Genomic DNA, 18455 nt, shown 5'->3' on the forward strand with positions numbered 1-18455 from the left:
TGCCTGGATTTGGACGGTGAGGTGAACTATATGTTCACAAATAGTCGGTACCGCATGCATGGAGTCTCATTGCATAATATGTGTATGGCGTATAATATGAATGGATGTATTCCAGTATTATACGTGTATTGTGTGTTGTGTTGATGTTGAGTATGATTGAGTATATATTGCCGTTGCTGAATGTGTAATCTGATTTGGGTGATGAAATGTGTTATTTACTCTGCCACTGGTTAATTCATTTAAATTATATTAATTCTAAAAAATTCTTAAAAATTCATAATCACTTTTAAAAATTCACCAAAAATTCATAAAAAATCAGAAAAATATGTGGATTTTTGTGTTGACTTCCTAATTGACTGTAGAATTTTATTGACCTATTGATTGAAGTAGTGCTTGGTAGAAATTAGGTTTGACCTAGGGTTGATTAACATGTGTGCCATTTTGATACATTGTGCCATTTTGATTGTGAAATGCTCATGGTTACAAATAAATGCTTGAAAATTTTTGTGGTGATTGTGGACTGGCTAATGGTGATTTACATGTAAATTTCATGAATTTTGGATTCCTGGTGTTTGAGTTGTGAATTTTGGAATCCAGGTGTGACAATTTGTGTCACACCTCATTGTGTCAACTTGCTGGATTTATTTGAATGGTCTAGACTTGTTAGAATGGAATGAAATTTTGCATGGATGTTCATTAACATGTTAAGATGCTATGTGAATTTTTGTGGAATTTTATGTGGCATTTTCAATTTGATTGCTATTTTTCATCTCTGTTGGTCAAATATGCAAGCTTGTATGACATAGGTTGGTAGATCTTGTGTGAAATGCTCATATGGTATTGAATGATCATGAAATTTGGTATGATAGTTGTAGACACATGATGTGACATCCCTGTTTTGGTCCCACTCATTTCTTTACTGTTTTCATTGACTTATGATTTTTTGAAGTGAATGCATGTGTGGATGTTGTGGTTTGGAGCATATAATTGTGTCTGTTTTTGTTGATTTTCATTGACATGGTTTCCTTTGACCAATTAAGCTGAAATTTGATATGCTAGACCTTGATTATGTCCTGTTTAGGTGTAAATTATTTGAGTATTTTTGGAATTGTTTTGATATGGAATTGAATGCAATAGTTCTGTTTGGATGTTTGGTGTTCCATTTGAACTAGTTTGGATTGTTTTGTGCATAAAAGGAACATGATGAATGATATGGACATGGGATTAATTGTGTTGGCTTTTGTTTGACATTAATTTGAGTTTGGTTGGATATCCCTTGCTGTTTAGGAATTTTTCTTGCCTTTGGACCCTAGGCTTGGCCTAGTGGTCTAGTTTCTAACATTTGATTGAGTTTTCAGGATGAAAAGGTGCAATGCTTATGGAGAATGATCCAAGTCAATTCAATTGATGTTGTTTGATGTTTGTACACTAACATAACTTTGTTTTGTAGGTTGTGAAGTTTGGGCTTGATCTCATAGCTTGCCTTTGTTGTGCATTAGTTTGTATAGTCTGACTGATTAATACTTGCTGTTCATTTTTTGTCTGTCTGAGTACTAACTGTGCTTGACTGTTTCCAGGTACTTTTAGTTGCTCAGTTCCTTGTGAACTTTTGCTTTGCTTTGCTTAAGCAACTTGCATTGAGGTATAACTTCCTAACTTCATGTAGTCTGGAAGACCTGGCCTGTTACTTGGCCAGGCAACTGTCTGAAGTCCTCCTTAAGAGGCGATGCTTGTGTGTGTTTACATTTGTCCCAAGCAGGAAAAGTCCTTTAAATAAGGCAATTGGTGGAAGGTAGGGATATGACATCTATCCCCCACTATTCTGTGAGTCTTCTCCTTGCTCCCATTACATGGTTGTAGCATTGAGATCATAAGCCCAAGATCCTGTGCAGTGCACATTGTGTCAGTGTCTTTGAGTATAGAAGGGTTCCCCCATTCTGGACCCATGCTCGTTTGTCAGAAGCTCTCCCTGGTCAGGGATAAGAGCTGTGAGGTCTTATCCTCACTTCATCCTTTCATCTGCTTCACCTTAGCCTCGCAATGGCAAGGTTAAGAGCCAACACAGCCCGTACAGATGACTTGCTGAGGCAGTCAAACCTATTGTGTGAGCCCCTTGTTTGGTTATAGTGCGTGCTATGTGGATATCTGATTGACATGCTTGTTTGAGATGCTTGTTCTCATTTGATGTATGCTTATATGCTTGTATGCTTGTGTGCTTGCTCCTTTCCTGGTTAGGATAGGCTTGCTTATGCAAGTAGGATAGAAACCTTAACTTAGGGACGACTTTTGATGAGGTGACGAAGTCTGCAGGGCCGATTGGGAAATTTCATCTTTGATGTGTGAGACTGGTGGGAGTGATCAAACCAAATCATCCAATGAATTCAAATTGATGGATTAAAATTCCTTTACGATCATCTGAATGACACGAAAGCCGTGAACACGGTAAAGACCATATGGCAACAAAAATTAACCCAAAACATCAGTTCTTATATGATGAACTGTGTTGTTTTAACCCGTAGGCTGTTTGAAGTCGGGGATGACTGCAAACAAAACGAGATAAAACTGAACCAAGAGATCAATCAACTGAAGGAGCAACAAAAAGCGAAATCGGTTAAACTATCCGACCTGGAGAAGCAATTATTTGAGGAGAAGACCAGAAGGGGGAAATCGAAGGCTATTAAGTAGGAGTTGAAATCCATTATCAACAAACAGTCAGAGGAAATGAAATCACTTCAAGTTTCAAAATGTCCAATTGCAAAGTTCTTTGCAAAAAGACCAAATTGACGTTCTCAACGCAGACGATGATGCCTTTGATAGGGAAAAGGCTCAAGCCTTATGTCTTTATACCTATTTTCACTTGTCCGAGATGGACTTCTTCAAAGTTGTGATTAATGGTCATCTTGTGGATATGGAAGAAGTTAAGCCCTCTCCCACTGACGATCCACTCCAGGAAGAGTGTGTTGTTGTCAGTAACCCTAAATCTGGGGGTGAGGATAAGGATGAAGAGTAGTTTTCAGTCATCCATTTTGTAATATTTTCAGGAAAGTTGGTTTTTCCTTTTCGTTTTGTATTTGGGTCCTGTTATGCCCTGCACCATTCCATTTAATATTTTGTTCGATGTTTAATGATTGACCTTATCTTTACAATTGTTTTTATGAGATGGTTTTTACGGAAGCTCTAAGTGCTTAGTAAGTTTTATGAATGTATGACTTATTCCAAAGCTTTTTAGGAGCTAATTTATGCATTTCTGTTTTGATAAACTAGTAGGAAGTTTTAAGGGGTATGTATGCATGTCATGAATTACTTGTAACATTTAGATTGATGGGTCCGCAACCTTGTCGAGCACGAAAAAATATTTCACCCTACGACGACCTATGATTTTAAATATTTCGGAGGACCCTGTCGGGCTTGTGATGTAGAATAATCAGAGAGCGCATGTAAAATTTCGATTAAAGAAAATAGCGGATTGTCTATAGTGTAGTCAGACAGAGAAATTGGGAAGCCCCAACGGGATCTTATCTTGTTGATGTCCTAGAACTCTGTACGTTCTAGATATGGAGAATTCAGAGATCCCTAATGAGACCTCGACCCATGATTAATGTAGAGCTTAGCAAGCTCTCTCTCTCTCTCTCTCTCTCTCTCTCTCTATATATATATATATATATATATATATATATATATATATATATATATATCGAAGAGCCCTTATGGGTTTCGGCTAATCGCCATTCCACCTTTACTACCTCCACGCTTATCTATTTTAAAATTATGATCGCCTACGAGTGTTTTACCTTATAGATGGAAATTTATTTGTTCACCTTAAAACGAGATAAATTGGTCGACTTTAAGCAAGTCATCTTGTCTTTTGGATGAAACTCTTACCATATGGGTTTGAATCCCTAATGAGTCGGTCCTTAATGTTTTTAAGTATCTTACTAATTCTCAAGCACAAACCGACTAGTTCCAAGTAAATCATGTCAGACATTTGGCAAATGATAAGTTAACCACACCGCTTAGAGTTAGAGGTTTGTTAACTTACTTAGCCTGATCGAAGCCGATTATACTAGAGGCTTTAAGTTGCTTGGGCTTCAGTTAGGCCAGAGCCGAAGGTGATTATGTGAGAGGCTTCAAGTTTCCTAGACTTCATTTAGGCCAGAGGTTTAAATTTACTTAGCCTGGCCGAAGCCGATTATGCCAGAGGCTTCAAGTTGCTTGGACTTCAGTTAGGCCAGAGGTTTTATTAAATGTTACCCGACCGAAGCCGATTATGCCAGAGGCTTCAAGTTTCCTGGACTTCATTTAGGCCATAGGTTTAAATTTACTTAGCCCAACCGAAGCCGATTATACCAGAGGCTTCAAGTTGCCTGGACTTCATTTAGGCTAGAGGTTTTAATTTACTTAGCCTGGCTGAAGCCGATTATGCCAGAGGTTTCAAGTCGCTTGGACTTCAGTTAGACCAGAGGTTTTATTAAACGTTACCCGGACGAAGCCTATTATGCCAGAGGCTTCAAGTTTCCTGGACTCTATTTAGGCCAGAGGTTTAAATTTACTTAGCCCGACCAAAGTCGATTATGCCAGAGGATTCAAGTTGTTTGGACTTCAGTTAGACCAGAGGTTTAAATTTACTTAGCTCGGCCAAAACCGATTATGTCCTAGGACCTATTTTACATGCTTTACACCGTACATTTTCTTTAACTATAGGTTCCTCATTAAAAACCCTTGCTCATGCAAGGGAAAATAGTGCATTCCCGTAGTTTTATTTATGATATTTATTACATAAACTAGTTATAACAAAACTCAAGACTAATTATATTCCAGATCCCAAATATTTCAATACCTTATATATCTTCCAACTTGTAAGCCTCCTTGTTCATCCTCTGGTTGATACGAAATGACCCTTCCTTATTCGGAACCAGCCCATCTTTTTTCCTAACATCCACCACCTTCATTATCATCAGACCTTCTCTATAACATTCCCTTTACCTAACTTTGATATAGATCCTCCTGGTAATTTCTTGTGTGGCTGCCAAATTAGCTAGGCTTACCGAGCTAACCTCTTCATTCCAAGTATGACGTTCCAAATCGGTATGTTTATCATGATCGGTCTTGTTATATTAGCCTGGACAATCATTGCTAAATGATTCTCCAAAGTAGTCAAATGCGATATAATGTGGTAGGGCCACCTATTTTCATATATGTTCTCAGTTTGTACCTTTCTGATTTTGTCTTGCTCTCTACTTATCCTAGACAGTATGATTTTGTTCATTGTAACCGATGCCTCCCATCTGGTGAAGTGATCGATAGCCCCTACTAGAAACCTTTGTTGTCCAACTACCATAAGCATTGAGCTTGCAATATCCGGTACCTGTTTATAAAACCTCTATGGTGTACTTAATAGGTCATGTATGAGAAGGTGATGATCTATGTTTAAATTGACTATGATCCTTCCGTCTTCATCTTTTGACATCTGAATGGTACCAACTTGAGTTGTGTGAGATGATTGGACGCCATTCTGTATCTTTCATGTACTTTCCCTATTTATTAGCTGGTCTCAAGTAACTCTTCTCTCGGGCCGATATCGACTAGGTTAACTTTTAATTGGTGATCTTTGATTGACTCGTCAGCATGACTCCTCCTTTTAGGTCTTACTATCTTTATAACATTTCCTCACAATTCCTTGATCACCTTTCACTATTCAAAAACATTTATTAATAATTCTAAAAATGTATTTAAATTTTAAAAAAATAAAATTCGTTCCTTCAATAACTCGGTCAACCATTGGCCGAATCTACACAACAAAAAAATGTCTTCAGCAACTCGTTCATCCATTGGATGAATGGAATGGACATTCTGAAAATCTATTTTCAAAATAGGATATATTGGAAATAAAAAATCAAAAAAGGGACTAGCCAGGAAAAAAAATCCCAATTTATGTTCATTTTGGAACTTTGGTTAGTGTTGTTGGCTTTTGGTAAATGAAAACCATTTATGCAGAATATGATTGGATTTACTTGGTAACTTACTGAAACTACATTAACATTTGCAATTCCAAGATACTCTTTCTATACATTGGTTTGGATTTGGATTCCCTATACATAGTAGTATGCAGCTGTCGCGGACAATAAATTATTACCGATCGATTAAGATAGACTTTTCATGTAGCAGATTTTTTAAATACGATTTAAAATGAAATTTTGAGTAAGGGACGTCTGAGCTTAATCCAACATTGTTGATTTGGTGACTACAACAACTATAGGGAATCCAAACTAAAGTCCAGGTCTTAGGATATTGAGTTTAGGATAGTTAGTCAATCTTAAACTTAAGTAAACTGAAATTTGCTTCAATTAGAATGGAGTTTTAATGTTTTCTTGAAAAGTCGTTCCTTTCTTAATTAGATGCATATGAAGAATAGTAGTTCATGTCAATGAGATTACTCTCTTAAATGATTTGAAGTTTTGAACATTATTATCTCATTTGAAAAATTATACTTCTGATCATAGATTAAGTCCAAACAATGTTGTTACTGCAGCGATACGAATAATTGTATTGTATGGGAAACTTTCAAATTTTATAGTAAGATTAAAATCAAAGGAAGAGAAGCACGTACAAATGAATGGTTTGACATGTTTAAAGTAAGATATGAAGGTGCAAGAAACACAAAAAAATGGATTTGAATTGGGTTTCTGAATCTAAAATCTTTAGCAACCCAATATATCAAACAACTGAAATAATGATAAACATAGGAACACCAGTATTTTTATCCCGGTTCGATGTTAACAAAGGCACGTCCAGTCCATCCGTCTAAGTGATTTTGCATTCTCAATAAGAATTTAATCCAATAATTAATATGATTACAACAAACTCTCACATATGATCTGTGAGTACATGCAAAATCAGTTCATCTATTATCTTTCCAAACTTCCAAGACCTCTTTATATAGGAAGAAATAGATGCGTTGGAGGGTGAAGTTGGAATATCCTCAATGCAATAGTTGTATGAAGGTCACTTCATATTGCAACAATAGAGTGGCGCTTGCAGCAGATAATTGGTGAGGATGATGGGACAAGTAGATTTGCTTTTATACTCGATTAGTCGTTGACCTTTGGATTTAACTTTAGCAGATAATTGGTGAGGATGATGGGACAAGTAGATTTGCTTTTATACTCGATTAGTCGTTGACCTTTGGATTTAACTTTATAATCGGAGGCTTCTTATACAAGTTGATGAAGCTTGAGTAGAGTTCCAAATTTGTCTTCTGACTACTGCATTTTTAATGTTATTCTTAGGTTTAGAGTCTGGACATCTTCAGAGTCAGCCTCCTGCATGGGCCTCCAAAAGGAGGCGTCAATGCATCAGGCGCCTAGGTGTGTTGCTTGTGAAAAGAAAATTAAATTTTGCAGCCAACAAAAATCGAACACATAACCTTCTCATCAAGAGAAAAAAACATTACCACTACACCACAGAGCCTTCATATTAGTTTGTTTCATCATATATTTAATATACCGTGTATACTTACAGTAGATTAATAAATTACTAAAACTTAGTTAAAAAAATTTTCACTTAGTTTTAAAATAATGTATAATTACATTAGATTAATTTGTTTCATCTCTATATATTTGTCTTAATTATTTTCACTTAGAACTTTTATACCTATTTTAAAATTTTAAATTAACTAAATATATATTTAATTTTATTTTATCATTGTTTTAAAATATATAAGTTAAGAATATTATTTAATATTTGCATTTTAATTTCTTAAGAGTACAATCGCAATTTTATATTATAACATTAAATATAAAATATAGATAATATTCCTTCGACATATCAAATATGAACGTAGATAGTTAAAAATTTATGTTTATTTAAAATTCATTATAATAAAATTAAATAAAATATACCTTACTTTTGTGTATTTTTTTGTGTATTTTGTCATTGGGAATAAACCTTACTTTTAGTCTAGCATTCAATTGATTGTGATTGAAAGTATTTTGATCAAATTTGTTCTTATTAGCATACTTAGATTCTATAAACGTATATATGAACTTTTCGATAGCGGTTCAATTTAGATTATTCGATTCGGGTTACTTCCACTAGTCGTTAAACTTTTTCAAAACAATTTTTGTTAAATTTTTTAACTTGGGGATCTATTCACCCCCTCCAGATCGTTTCCTATTGTCTAATACGAAATTGCAGATGAGTTCAACATACTATCCAGAAATTGATGGGAAAACAAAAGTCATAAATCGGTGTTTGGAGAGCTATTTGAGAGGTTTTGCTTTAGGTCAGCCCAACACATGGTCAAATTGGATTTCATGGGCCGAATTTTGGTATAACACCACTTACCATGTGTCTATTGGCAAGACTCCGTTTGAAGTGGTTTATGGCAGACAATCTCCTGGTATTTTTGTCGTTTTTAACCAAGGAGACCAAGGTGAAAGATGTTGTGATGAAATTAAGTGAGCGAGATGAGGCTCTAAATCAACTCAAATTACATCTTTCACTAGCTCAAGACCATATGGCTAGCTATGCTAACAAGAAGATGAGAGATTTGTCTTTTTCTATATAGAAATGTGTCTTTTGAAACTACCCCATCACATACAACATTTTATGGTCAAGAGGATCAATCAACAGTTGTCTGGTCGTTTTTATGGACCTTTTTCAAAAATTTGGCAAAAATTGGAGAGGTGGCATATAGATTGCAACTTCCCGAACAATATCGTATTCATCCAGTACTTCATGTATCTTTGCTGAAGAAAGCCATAAGAGAGTATCAAGTTCAAGGTGAACTCCCCGGAGACATAGAAATAACAGATGTCGTTGATGTGTACCCCGAACAGGTGATGGGCTCCAGGGTAACTATGCAGGGGGGTGTGATTGTGCACCAAAGTTTGACCAAATAGAAACACAAGTCTTTAGATGATGTTACTTGGGAATATGATGCTTTCTTGCATGGTCAATTTCTAGACTTTAGCCTTGAGGACAAGGTTGTTTCTATGGAGAAGAGTGTTGATAGAAACATGAATCCGGAGGTGGGCCGTGATATTGGGTCCAAACCAAAGATATGAATGGTGTACAAAAGAAAGAAAGGAAAAGGAATATAGAATGATGACGTGGTTGATTGATGCATGATGTGCATGGGCGTGTGGCTATATAAGTTGTTATAGTGAGAGATAATAGGTAGATGTGAATTCTGTTAAAATTGTGGGGTCACCGTGAGTGACTTGGGGAGCATTGTGTACTTGGGAATTGATAGTCTTTCACTATTAGTTTGTTATCTGAATTACGTGCTAATACTCTTGTAATTGTTTCCTTCATTTATATACAATTACAAGCACCTTCTTATCATTTAGTTATTATCATTATTGTTTCATCTATTATTCATATACCAACCCATAAGTTGACAAGTCTTTTGATTCTTCTATGCCTACTATCACATGATCGAATTTTGGATTCAATGAACTCAAGATCTTTGAAATAACTGATCTTGATGTCAACACTTCTCAACATACCTTGATTTCATTCACCAGTTTCGTTGTATAGTGAAAAAATTAGTCATGCTTTTATTTTTTTTCCTTTTGAATCAATTCACACGTTCTTTTGTGAGTTTGTAACCTCACATCTTTCACCTTCTCAGCGTCTCCAAACGATTTCTCCAAAATTCTCATGCTTCTTTTCCTGATTCAAGATCCCTCAGCTTTTCAAAATTGTCTGGATCCACACATTGATGAATTAGAAAGAGGGATTTATAATCTTTCTTCTTCAATTCGTTGTGTGCAACCTTTTCTTCATCTGTCATGTTTTATGCAAGTGATGTTACCCACTCCTTCACAATATCCCACATATATCTTGATAACATAAGACATTCTTCATTTGCTTACACCAATCATCATAATTCTTACCATTAAAAATTGGAAGACTTGTCGGAAAATACTCGTTCGGACGATTCAGCGCGCTATGCTTCCCAAGAATCACACAGTCAGTGCTCTAGATACCAGATGTTGGAATTACACCTAAAACTTCGAGAATTCCGAATCAATCTTGACTAACAAGAATCAACTTTTTAGATTGATTCCGCCTCTTGTTCTTCACTCTTCACTCGAGTGAATCAATCACACATTGATTGCAAGATGATTCCGCTGCGCAACGATTATTAAAGAAGAAAATAAAAGATGAAATTGGGAAAAAAAGAGAAATTGGGGTTTTAGAGAAAAGAGGAAGAAAGAGAATATTTCTGTAGAGTTTCTCTCTGCCTTCAAACATAAGTTTATTTAATTTTTTCTCTATGTAACTGTTGGTTTACACTGATAGGATATCTCGGATATCTCCTAATTTATAGACTGAAATTGATTGCACACAAAACAATCTCCAACTAACATAACTTAGCAAAAACACAAAATAAAACTAAGTCTAAAATCTATGTTGAGATACACTTCTTCGACATTTCGACAATTATACTATTTCTACACAACATTTCCACAAAACACTTCTCTTCTGTGGCCATATTGATGTAAGATGACAATGTGTTTTTGTTTGAGAACTTGTTGTGTTTGGTTTTATTGGTATGAACTGAAATTGCTGTTTGAATTATGTTGGATTTTGAGATTAAATATAACATGGAAGACTACTTACTACAGTAGGTTAAGACTCCTTACTTTTTGGCTTCTTTAGGCTATATTTCTTGGTTGGCTATGTGCATGTTTTCCCTTATTTTTCAGCTGGTGTTGTTAAGATTCCATTCTCGATTGGTCTTGCTTAAAAAAAGATTCATTTTTTTGTTGTAACTGACTTTCATTATGCGTTGTATATTGAAATCTAATATAATGAACTTCATTATAGAACGTCTCGGTTGATTAGTGACAACACTATTTTCAGTGGTTCATTGTTTTTTTGAAGTAGTGGACCTTGTGGATCAAGAACACTACACCTATAACCTGGGTTTTTTCAGTGGTTCATTGTTTTTTGCAGATACTGTTTGATGTTCTCCTAAACAATCCTGTAAGTTCAATCTTCTAATAGTTATTAGATTGAATCAATGCTTTTTTTTGTTGGGAAAAAGTGATTATTTCCTACAAATTCTTTCTGTTCAGATTTTATAAAACCATTATTTCCATGAATCAAGTAACTAATGTGAGTATTGGATTGGACCCTTATAGTCTCACAGTTGCATGCATATCAAATGTTTGTTGAAATGTTTTATTAAAAAGTGCTTGAGGAAATGTTGGAACTGTTAAGATTTAGATTAGATCCTCGTAAATATTGTTTGCAAAAAATAAATAATAATCTTATTTGTTTATTCATACCTACACTAATTGCAAGTATAACGTACAATAATCTTATTTTTAAATACGATTTAAAATGAAATTTTGAGTAAGAGACGTCCGAGCTTAATCCAACAATGTTGATTTGGTGACTACAACAACTATAGGGAATCCAAACTAAAGTCCAGGTCTTAGGATATTGAGTTTAGGATAGTTAGTCAATCTTAAACTTAAGTAAACTGAAATTTGCTTCAATTAGAATGGAGTTTTAATGTTTTCTTGAATAGTTGTTCCTTTCTTAATTAGATGCATATGAAGAATAGTAGTTCATCTCAATGAGATTACTCTCTTAAATGATTTGAAGTTTTGAACATTATTTATCATGTCATTGATATATAATTTTCTATCTCATTTGAAAAATTATACTTCTGATCGTAGATTAAGTCCAAACAATATTGTTATTGCACTGATATGAAAATTGTATTGTATGGGGACTTTTAAATTTTATAGTAAGTTTAAAACCAAAGGAAGAGAAACACATAGAAATGAACGATTTGACATGTTTAAAGTAAGATATGAAGGTGTAAGAAACACAAAAAAAAATGGATTTGAATTGGGTTTCTGAATCTAAAATCTTTAGCAACCCAATATATCAAACAACATGAATAATGATAAACATAGGAACACGAGTATTTTTATCCTGGTTCGCTGTTAACGAAGGCATGTCCAGTCCACCCGCCTAAGTTATTTTGCATTCTCAATAAGAATTTAATCCAATAATTAATATGATTACAACAAACTCAAAGATACACAACCTAAGATTTCTTGAGAAATTATGACTATACCCTAGTCTCTCAAGGAAAACAACTCAAATATTAATTGTCAATGACTTGAGAATTTTGACTACACAAGTTTAAATCAAAAGTTACACTTCAAAAAAATATTCAAAGAAAATATTCTAGGTATACGAGTGTGAGAAACACTTCTTTTTATTTTTCTCTTTCACATATGATCTGTGAGTATATGCAAAATCAGTTCATCTATTATCTTTCCAAACTTCCAAGACCTCTTTATATAGGAAGAAATAGATCCGCTGGAGGGTGAAGTTGGAATATCCTCAATGCAATAGTTGTATGAAGGTCACTTCATATTGCAACAATAGAGTGGCGCTTGCAGCAGATAATTGGTGAGGATTATGGGATGTGATAAATTTCTTTGGTACATAATACAATACTTTACATGAAAAGTAGATTTGCTTTATTACTCAATTAGTCGTTGACCTTTGGATTTAACTTTCTAATCGGAGGCTTCTTATACAAGTTGATGAAGCTTGAGTAGAGTTCCAAATTTGTCTTCAGAACTTGATGAGACTTCAGAGTCTATTTGGATAGTTTCTATTCAGAAACGTTAACTTATCAAATCAGAGTTGACTAATGCGCTTTTAATGTTATTCTTAGGTTTAGAGTCTGGACGTCTTCAGAGTCAGAATCTGTTTTATATTTTCTTCACACTTAGGAAAATAGTTAAAGTACAATTTTTTTCTCTAAACTTTGGTATCATCAATACTCAAGGATAGTTGTATAACTAAACTTGTTCCAACAATATTCCCCTTTTTGAGGATGACAAATCCATGTATTATGATTAACAATTTTTACTAGGATAACCATATTTATAAAACATCAGAGATATGTTTGTAAGCTCCCCTTTAGTTTTATACTTAACAAATTTTCTTAGTTTCTTCAGAGTGAGGTTTGTAAGCTTCCCCTGAGTAGTGACTAAATTTTTTGTTGTTGTTCATCTTGATTTTAGCATTGTTTGGATTATTTTATGGTTATAAGATATAACAAAATCATATTCAGTTTCTCCCCCTTTGTCATAAATAAAAAATATTAATAAATATAAAATAGCAATTCAAGAAGTAAAAATAATCAGAGTAAAAAAAAAGAGAAAAGAAAAAGAAACAAGTTTCATTAATCATAATAAAAATTACAAAGAAAAGTAAAAAACAAGAAGATGAGAATAAAAGAAAAGAAGAAACTATAGGGGAGAGAGTTCAACACTAGAGTTGTCCTAAGCTACTTCGAGCTTCAGACTCCAGTGAGTCTCCATGGCCTTAGTTAACCCAACTTTGTGCACTTTATCAACAAGTCCTTGAAGGAAAAGTTCAGAAAGAACTCTTCTAAAAGGAATGAGAGAAGATATTCCCTCGTGAGAGACAATAATATTTTTTCTCAAGAAGTTGAAGATAGTGAGGGGAAGGTTAACCTTGACCATAGAGACTATGAAGAAGATAAGATATTTGCCATCATAGGTGAGTGTTTCCATAGCATTTTCATGTGGCTGAAAATTTGACAACAACAGTTGGTGCCAAATATTCGCCTTAGGAAGAAGAGAGGAGACACTAGCAAGATTATGATTGGTGACAAGGATCTTGTCTGTTACTTCTTCAAGGAATGGACTAGTTCTTGGGTACATGCTTATATGAATCCAAACCTATTTGCATAGGATTGTCTTAGCAATAAAGCGAAGTTAAAGTGATGGAAATTCCAAAAACATTAGACTGAATTCATGAAGTATCCTGTCTAAGCTGCAAGAGGGACACATTCGTCCAAAATTGTCTTATGAGAACAAGATAAATGAGTACATTAAGCATGTTAAAGTAATTCTCCTGCTTCTGGGAACAAACGTGACTTAGAAGATCAATACCATGATTCTTGAATTCATTGAAGTCAACAATTTTTTTAAAAGTAGTGGTAAGAGGGCAAGCAACTCCACGGGCTGAAGGCATTAAGATTTTAAAAAGATGAAGGAAGATGGAACTTTTAGAAAGTGATTTTAGCAAGTGTAAGATGAGATGAAAATAAAAGAGCTAAGGATGAGTTTAAATAGAGAGGGAAAAAAGAGTTAATACGTTTTAAGAAGGAGGAGGTAGAGACCTAAATATACGAGAGTCAACAGATACCAATGCATACTGCAGTAATAGCATTTGGACCAAGACATGCAACGTGGCATGCTTTTCATAAGATATTATTACAGAACATTGAAAAATACCAAAAATAAGAGATTTTAACAAACATCTAATAAAACTATTTTGAAAAAGAAATTAAATGTTTTAAAACCACACACAAACTGACAAGGGGAGGTAATGTGAAGAGATTTTCTCTTGAACTAAGAAATATTATCTCAATGGGTCACATCAAATGTTCAAATGACTTTAACGTAAAATATTTGTCTTACTTTAGAGCCATGCAAAAAATGTTTGATTCATCACCATTAATGTTAAGAACTCGAAGTCCATAAGATAAACAATCTCAGAAGGATTCTGACTTTGGACCTTTTGACCAAAGAGCCTCTCTAACTTCAGAGGGCTTGCTGGTTTAGAGTCAATATATCTCAGAGCCATATTTTACTCTTCAGATTCTACACATATTGAAAAGATTTGGCTTTATTATGGGCAAAGTTCTATTTAAAATTTTTTTAGAATAAAAACAAATCTATCTTCGATAAGGAGTTTTGTAAAGATGTTAACTCATTGATGGTCTATATTTATAAATTTAAATTGATCACACATTTCTGAACATAATCTCTTATAAAATGATGTTTGATTTCAATGTGTTTAGCTTTAGAGTGTAAAATAGGACTATTTGATAAACAAAATGCAGAAGGATTATCATAAAGAATAGGAATGTTATTTTCATATAGTTGATAATCTTCTAGCTAACTTTTCATCCATATAATCTGAGTCCTGCAACCAGATGCTGCAATGTATTCAACCTCTTGTTGTTGCATTTTAAGCCTCAAGTTGATCAAGAGGGATGTCAGTTTCCTCAATTGTCGCAACCCTAAAACTGAATTGTATTTCCCCTTTCTTCAATTTAGTGAAGGAATTGTGGGACCAACCGTTGTAACCCATTTACTGAAGGTTGAGCACAAAACGTCGCAAATAGTGTTGTTGGATTTTCCCTCTCCCCCAATTGGGTGAAACTTGTTATGAAATTTCAGGAACAACAACTTTATCATCCGCCGTAGCCTATATTTTAGGAAGGTTGGGCACATAACCGTGGCAAAATAGTTATGATTTTTTGAAAAATCAAATGGAGGTTGTCAAAAACTGCCTTGGTGATCGTCGTAAAATAAGTAAAATGGTTGTTCTAATTGAACCATCGCAACCTCAGTGTGCACAATGATTTTTTTTCTTATAATGAATGTTGTGATTCTATATTTCGACCTTAGTATTTTTACTCGCAAGGACAATGTCCCTCCTAAAGCACAACATGTTTTGTTGAGTTCCCTTTTTAGTAAAATTATTTTGGACATGGAGATAAATTTTGACATGACCCTAAGACAAAAAGTAATTTTTGGTTGTTTGCAAAGTAGCATGTGCTAAGGATTTTCTCTTTCCTATTCATATGGATGGATTAAACTAACATATATCACCGGTAGAGTACCATGTTATCCTTATACATCATCTTATGATTCCCTTATTTCCTATTGATGAAGTTTGCTTTATTTGTCACAAGTCATGCTTGGATATATTTCAAGAAAATACGATTCATTGTAGGGAGATTTCAGGCTTCAAATATTGATATGACTTTGTTAGAGATATCATAAATATATTTAGGCGCACGGGAATATATGTGAAGAAAAAGACTCTTATGAATTTCTCGAATGACCTACGGGAAGAGAGATTGACACTTCGCCTAACAAAATGTTTGGTGTAGGATGGGTAGGATTGAAACATGCATGTATGAATTTGATTAATGTTTCCCCATTGATGAGATTGAAGATTGGAGGTTTTACTTTGGGTCAGGCATAAAATGATCAAACGTGAGAAACCGTCTTTCGACAATCAAGATACTTTTTCATATCATTTGTCTGACATTTTTTGTTTCCTAGCACCAGAAACAATATATCGTTTACAAAGAGTCCAAAGAATATGCATATCGATGTTGTGCTTCTTAGAACAATAAATGTAATTTAAAATTAAAAAGATAGTAAGTTTTAGATAGCACCGAAGCTTATTGCGTATATATCTTGTATTTATGTATAATTTTTATTACATAATAATTAATAAAAAACTTTTATTAAAATTAAAATTAGCAATACATTCTCCACCTTTTCAATAAGTTATAAATCTACCCTTTAAGGTAAAACATGAAGATAGAAGTTAAAAAAGAAAGTGTAAATTTTTTTTTTAAAGAAATATGTGTAAAATCTCTATCTAAAAAAACCAGACCTGCTATTTCTAAATCTTCCGTAACACTTTCACTATAAAACTCTAGGGATAACATTGTTCTCCTCTATTTATTCACACCAACATACAATTCAAATTATTTCCTTGACTTTTCTTCCATATGCAAAATACATATTATAGTACATTCAAATTATTTATCAAATAGAATCCTACATATTATTGATCATCAAAAAGATGATACCATTGAACACAATAGAAACAACATCAACGGGACTATAGGAACCACATTTCTTGACGTATTGCCCTTATCTGCAAAAAAAAAGTCACAATGAATACCTATTGTAACACATTAAATTCATGAAAGATATACTAAAAACATATTTCATATGATAAATACCTTGAGCTTGAGGTGATGTATTGTTTTGTGCAAACGGAGGAGGAGCTGAGACTGGTGGCACCACTGATGGCGGTGGTGATGGCGACGGTGATGAAGATGGTGAATCTGATGTTGTTGTTTGATAAAAGTGTGAATTGGTTTCATATCTCAAATAACAACTAGGTCTAACAATTCTACCCCCAATCTTATTGTTACAACAAATTGGAATTTCTTTGATAGATTGAACCAAACAATCATCACAAGATGTTTTGGACAAATCAGGTGTGCATTGAACAAGACCATATAATGTTTCATTATTATTCGGACCAATCTTGTCACTTCCAACAGCATATTTAAGGTTACTGTCCCCTGATGAAGCTTTGTTTCTTAAACCATCCAACAGTTTCTTCACCTTTTCGTTAAACTCGTCTTCATTTGTTGAATTATTCAAATTCCATCCAAAGTAAGCAGGTCCAATTTCCATTAACCCAAAGATTGAACGGTTTGAGAAACGCAACATGCATTTATCATCATCGTACCAAACAATTGCCTCTTTTTGGTTTTCACAATTTTGGGTTAGAAGATTACTTGAATTTTTGAGACAGCTAAGACAATCGGTTTGGTTTTTAACATCGCCTCTGCAGAGACCGATAGCATTTACTTTGTTTGTGTTTTGGCCGTTTGAGAAATTGTAGAAACCGTAGTTGATTTGTGTGTTGGAAGTGAGAGTGGATAAAAGGGTTTTGAGGTTTGTGTGGTAAGTGCTGTTGTTTGTGTAGTTACCGTTGTGGTTATCACAAAAAGATTGGAATGATTTAGCTATGGTGAGTTGAGATGTGAAAGTGAAAATGAAAATGAGAAGGAGAAGGAGAGAAGAAAGAAATGAAGACATTGTATAAGAGATAAGATGGATGAATATTGAAGCTTTGGAAGTGGATGAGCTTTTATTGATAGACTTTGGGCATTTATAACTTACTAGCTCAAATTTCAATATTTAATAATGAATGGGACATATATGCTTCACATAAAAAAAAATAGAACGAATTATAGTAAACAGATTAATTAAATTTTTTAATTTTTTCAGAACTGAATCAAATTAAAACAATTAATCTAACTCTTTTGTTTTATTTTTAGAATTGACCCAAATCAGATTTGATATACCAATTTGAAATTGATTTATTTAAAAAATAGTTTTTTTTTTTTAAATTGAACTATTTGTTAAGTATCAAAATCTTATTTTTTTTCAATTTTTTATTTAAAATTTTAATTTTAATTTTAATTATTTTATATTTTATTTTCGATTCAATTTAATTTATTTACCATTTATTTTAATTCTAAACTTGTTTGTAAAACATTGTATATTTATCTTAATTTTATTTTGGTTCGATGGGTTTTTTACCATCCTGGTCCTAATTGTATGTTAAAGTTGCACTCTTAAAATCTTTTTTTTTTTTCAAAATAAGTATCTTTCTCAACTTAATTTTTAAACTAATCATTTTTTTAATATATACTCCCTCTATCCCATATAATATAATCTCATATAAATGATTCATTTAAAATAAAATAGTATTTCAAAATAAATAATTTATTTAGTTTTTAATGTATTTTTTCCAATTTTATTCTATAA

At 33.5% G+C, this 18455-nt stretch overlaps 1 protein-coding gene across 1 annotated transcript; it reads right to left on the bottom strand.

Moving 5' to 3' along the window:
- Window positions 1-16537: 16537 nt before the first annotated feature.
- LOC127091253 (cysteine-rich repeat secretory protein 38) lies at window positions 16538-17805 on the bottom strand. The gene is made up of 2 exons (XM_051029835.1): window positions 16850-17805; window positions 16538-16761 (listed from the first exon to the last, which is right to left on the bottom strand). Exons 1-2 carry the CDS (start codon window positions 17718-17720, stop codon window positions 16679-16681), a joined length of 954 nt encoding a protein of 317 aa, XP_050885792.1. The 5' UTR covers window positions 17721-17805; the 3' UTR covers window positions 16538-16678.
- Window positions 17806-18455: the final 650 nt, after the last annotated feature.

This window comes from Lathyrus oleraceus, chromosome 6 (genome assembly GCF_024323335.1).
Source record: "Lathyrus oleraceus cultivar Zhongwan6 chromosome 6, CAAS_Psat_ZW6_1.0, whole genome shotgun sequence".
NCBI classification, from domain to species: Eukaryota; Viridiplantae; Streptophyta; class Magnoliopsida; order Fabales; family Fabaceae; genus Lathyrus; species Lathyrus oleraceus.

Coding starts and splice junctions, on each gene's coding strand:
- LOC127091253 (XM_051029835.1), bottom strand. CDS start 17,720: ATGTCTTCATTTCTTTCTTCTCTCCTTCTCCTTCTCATTTTCATTTTC. Junction 16,762..16,849: donor TACATCACCTCAAGCTCAAG/GTATTTATCATA, acceptor TTTTTTTTGCAG/ATAAGGGCAATACGTCAAGA.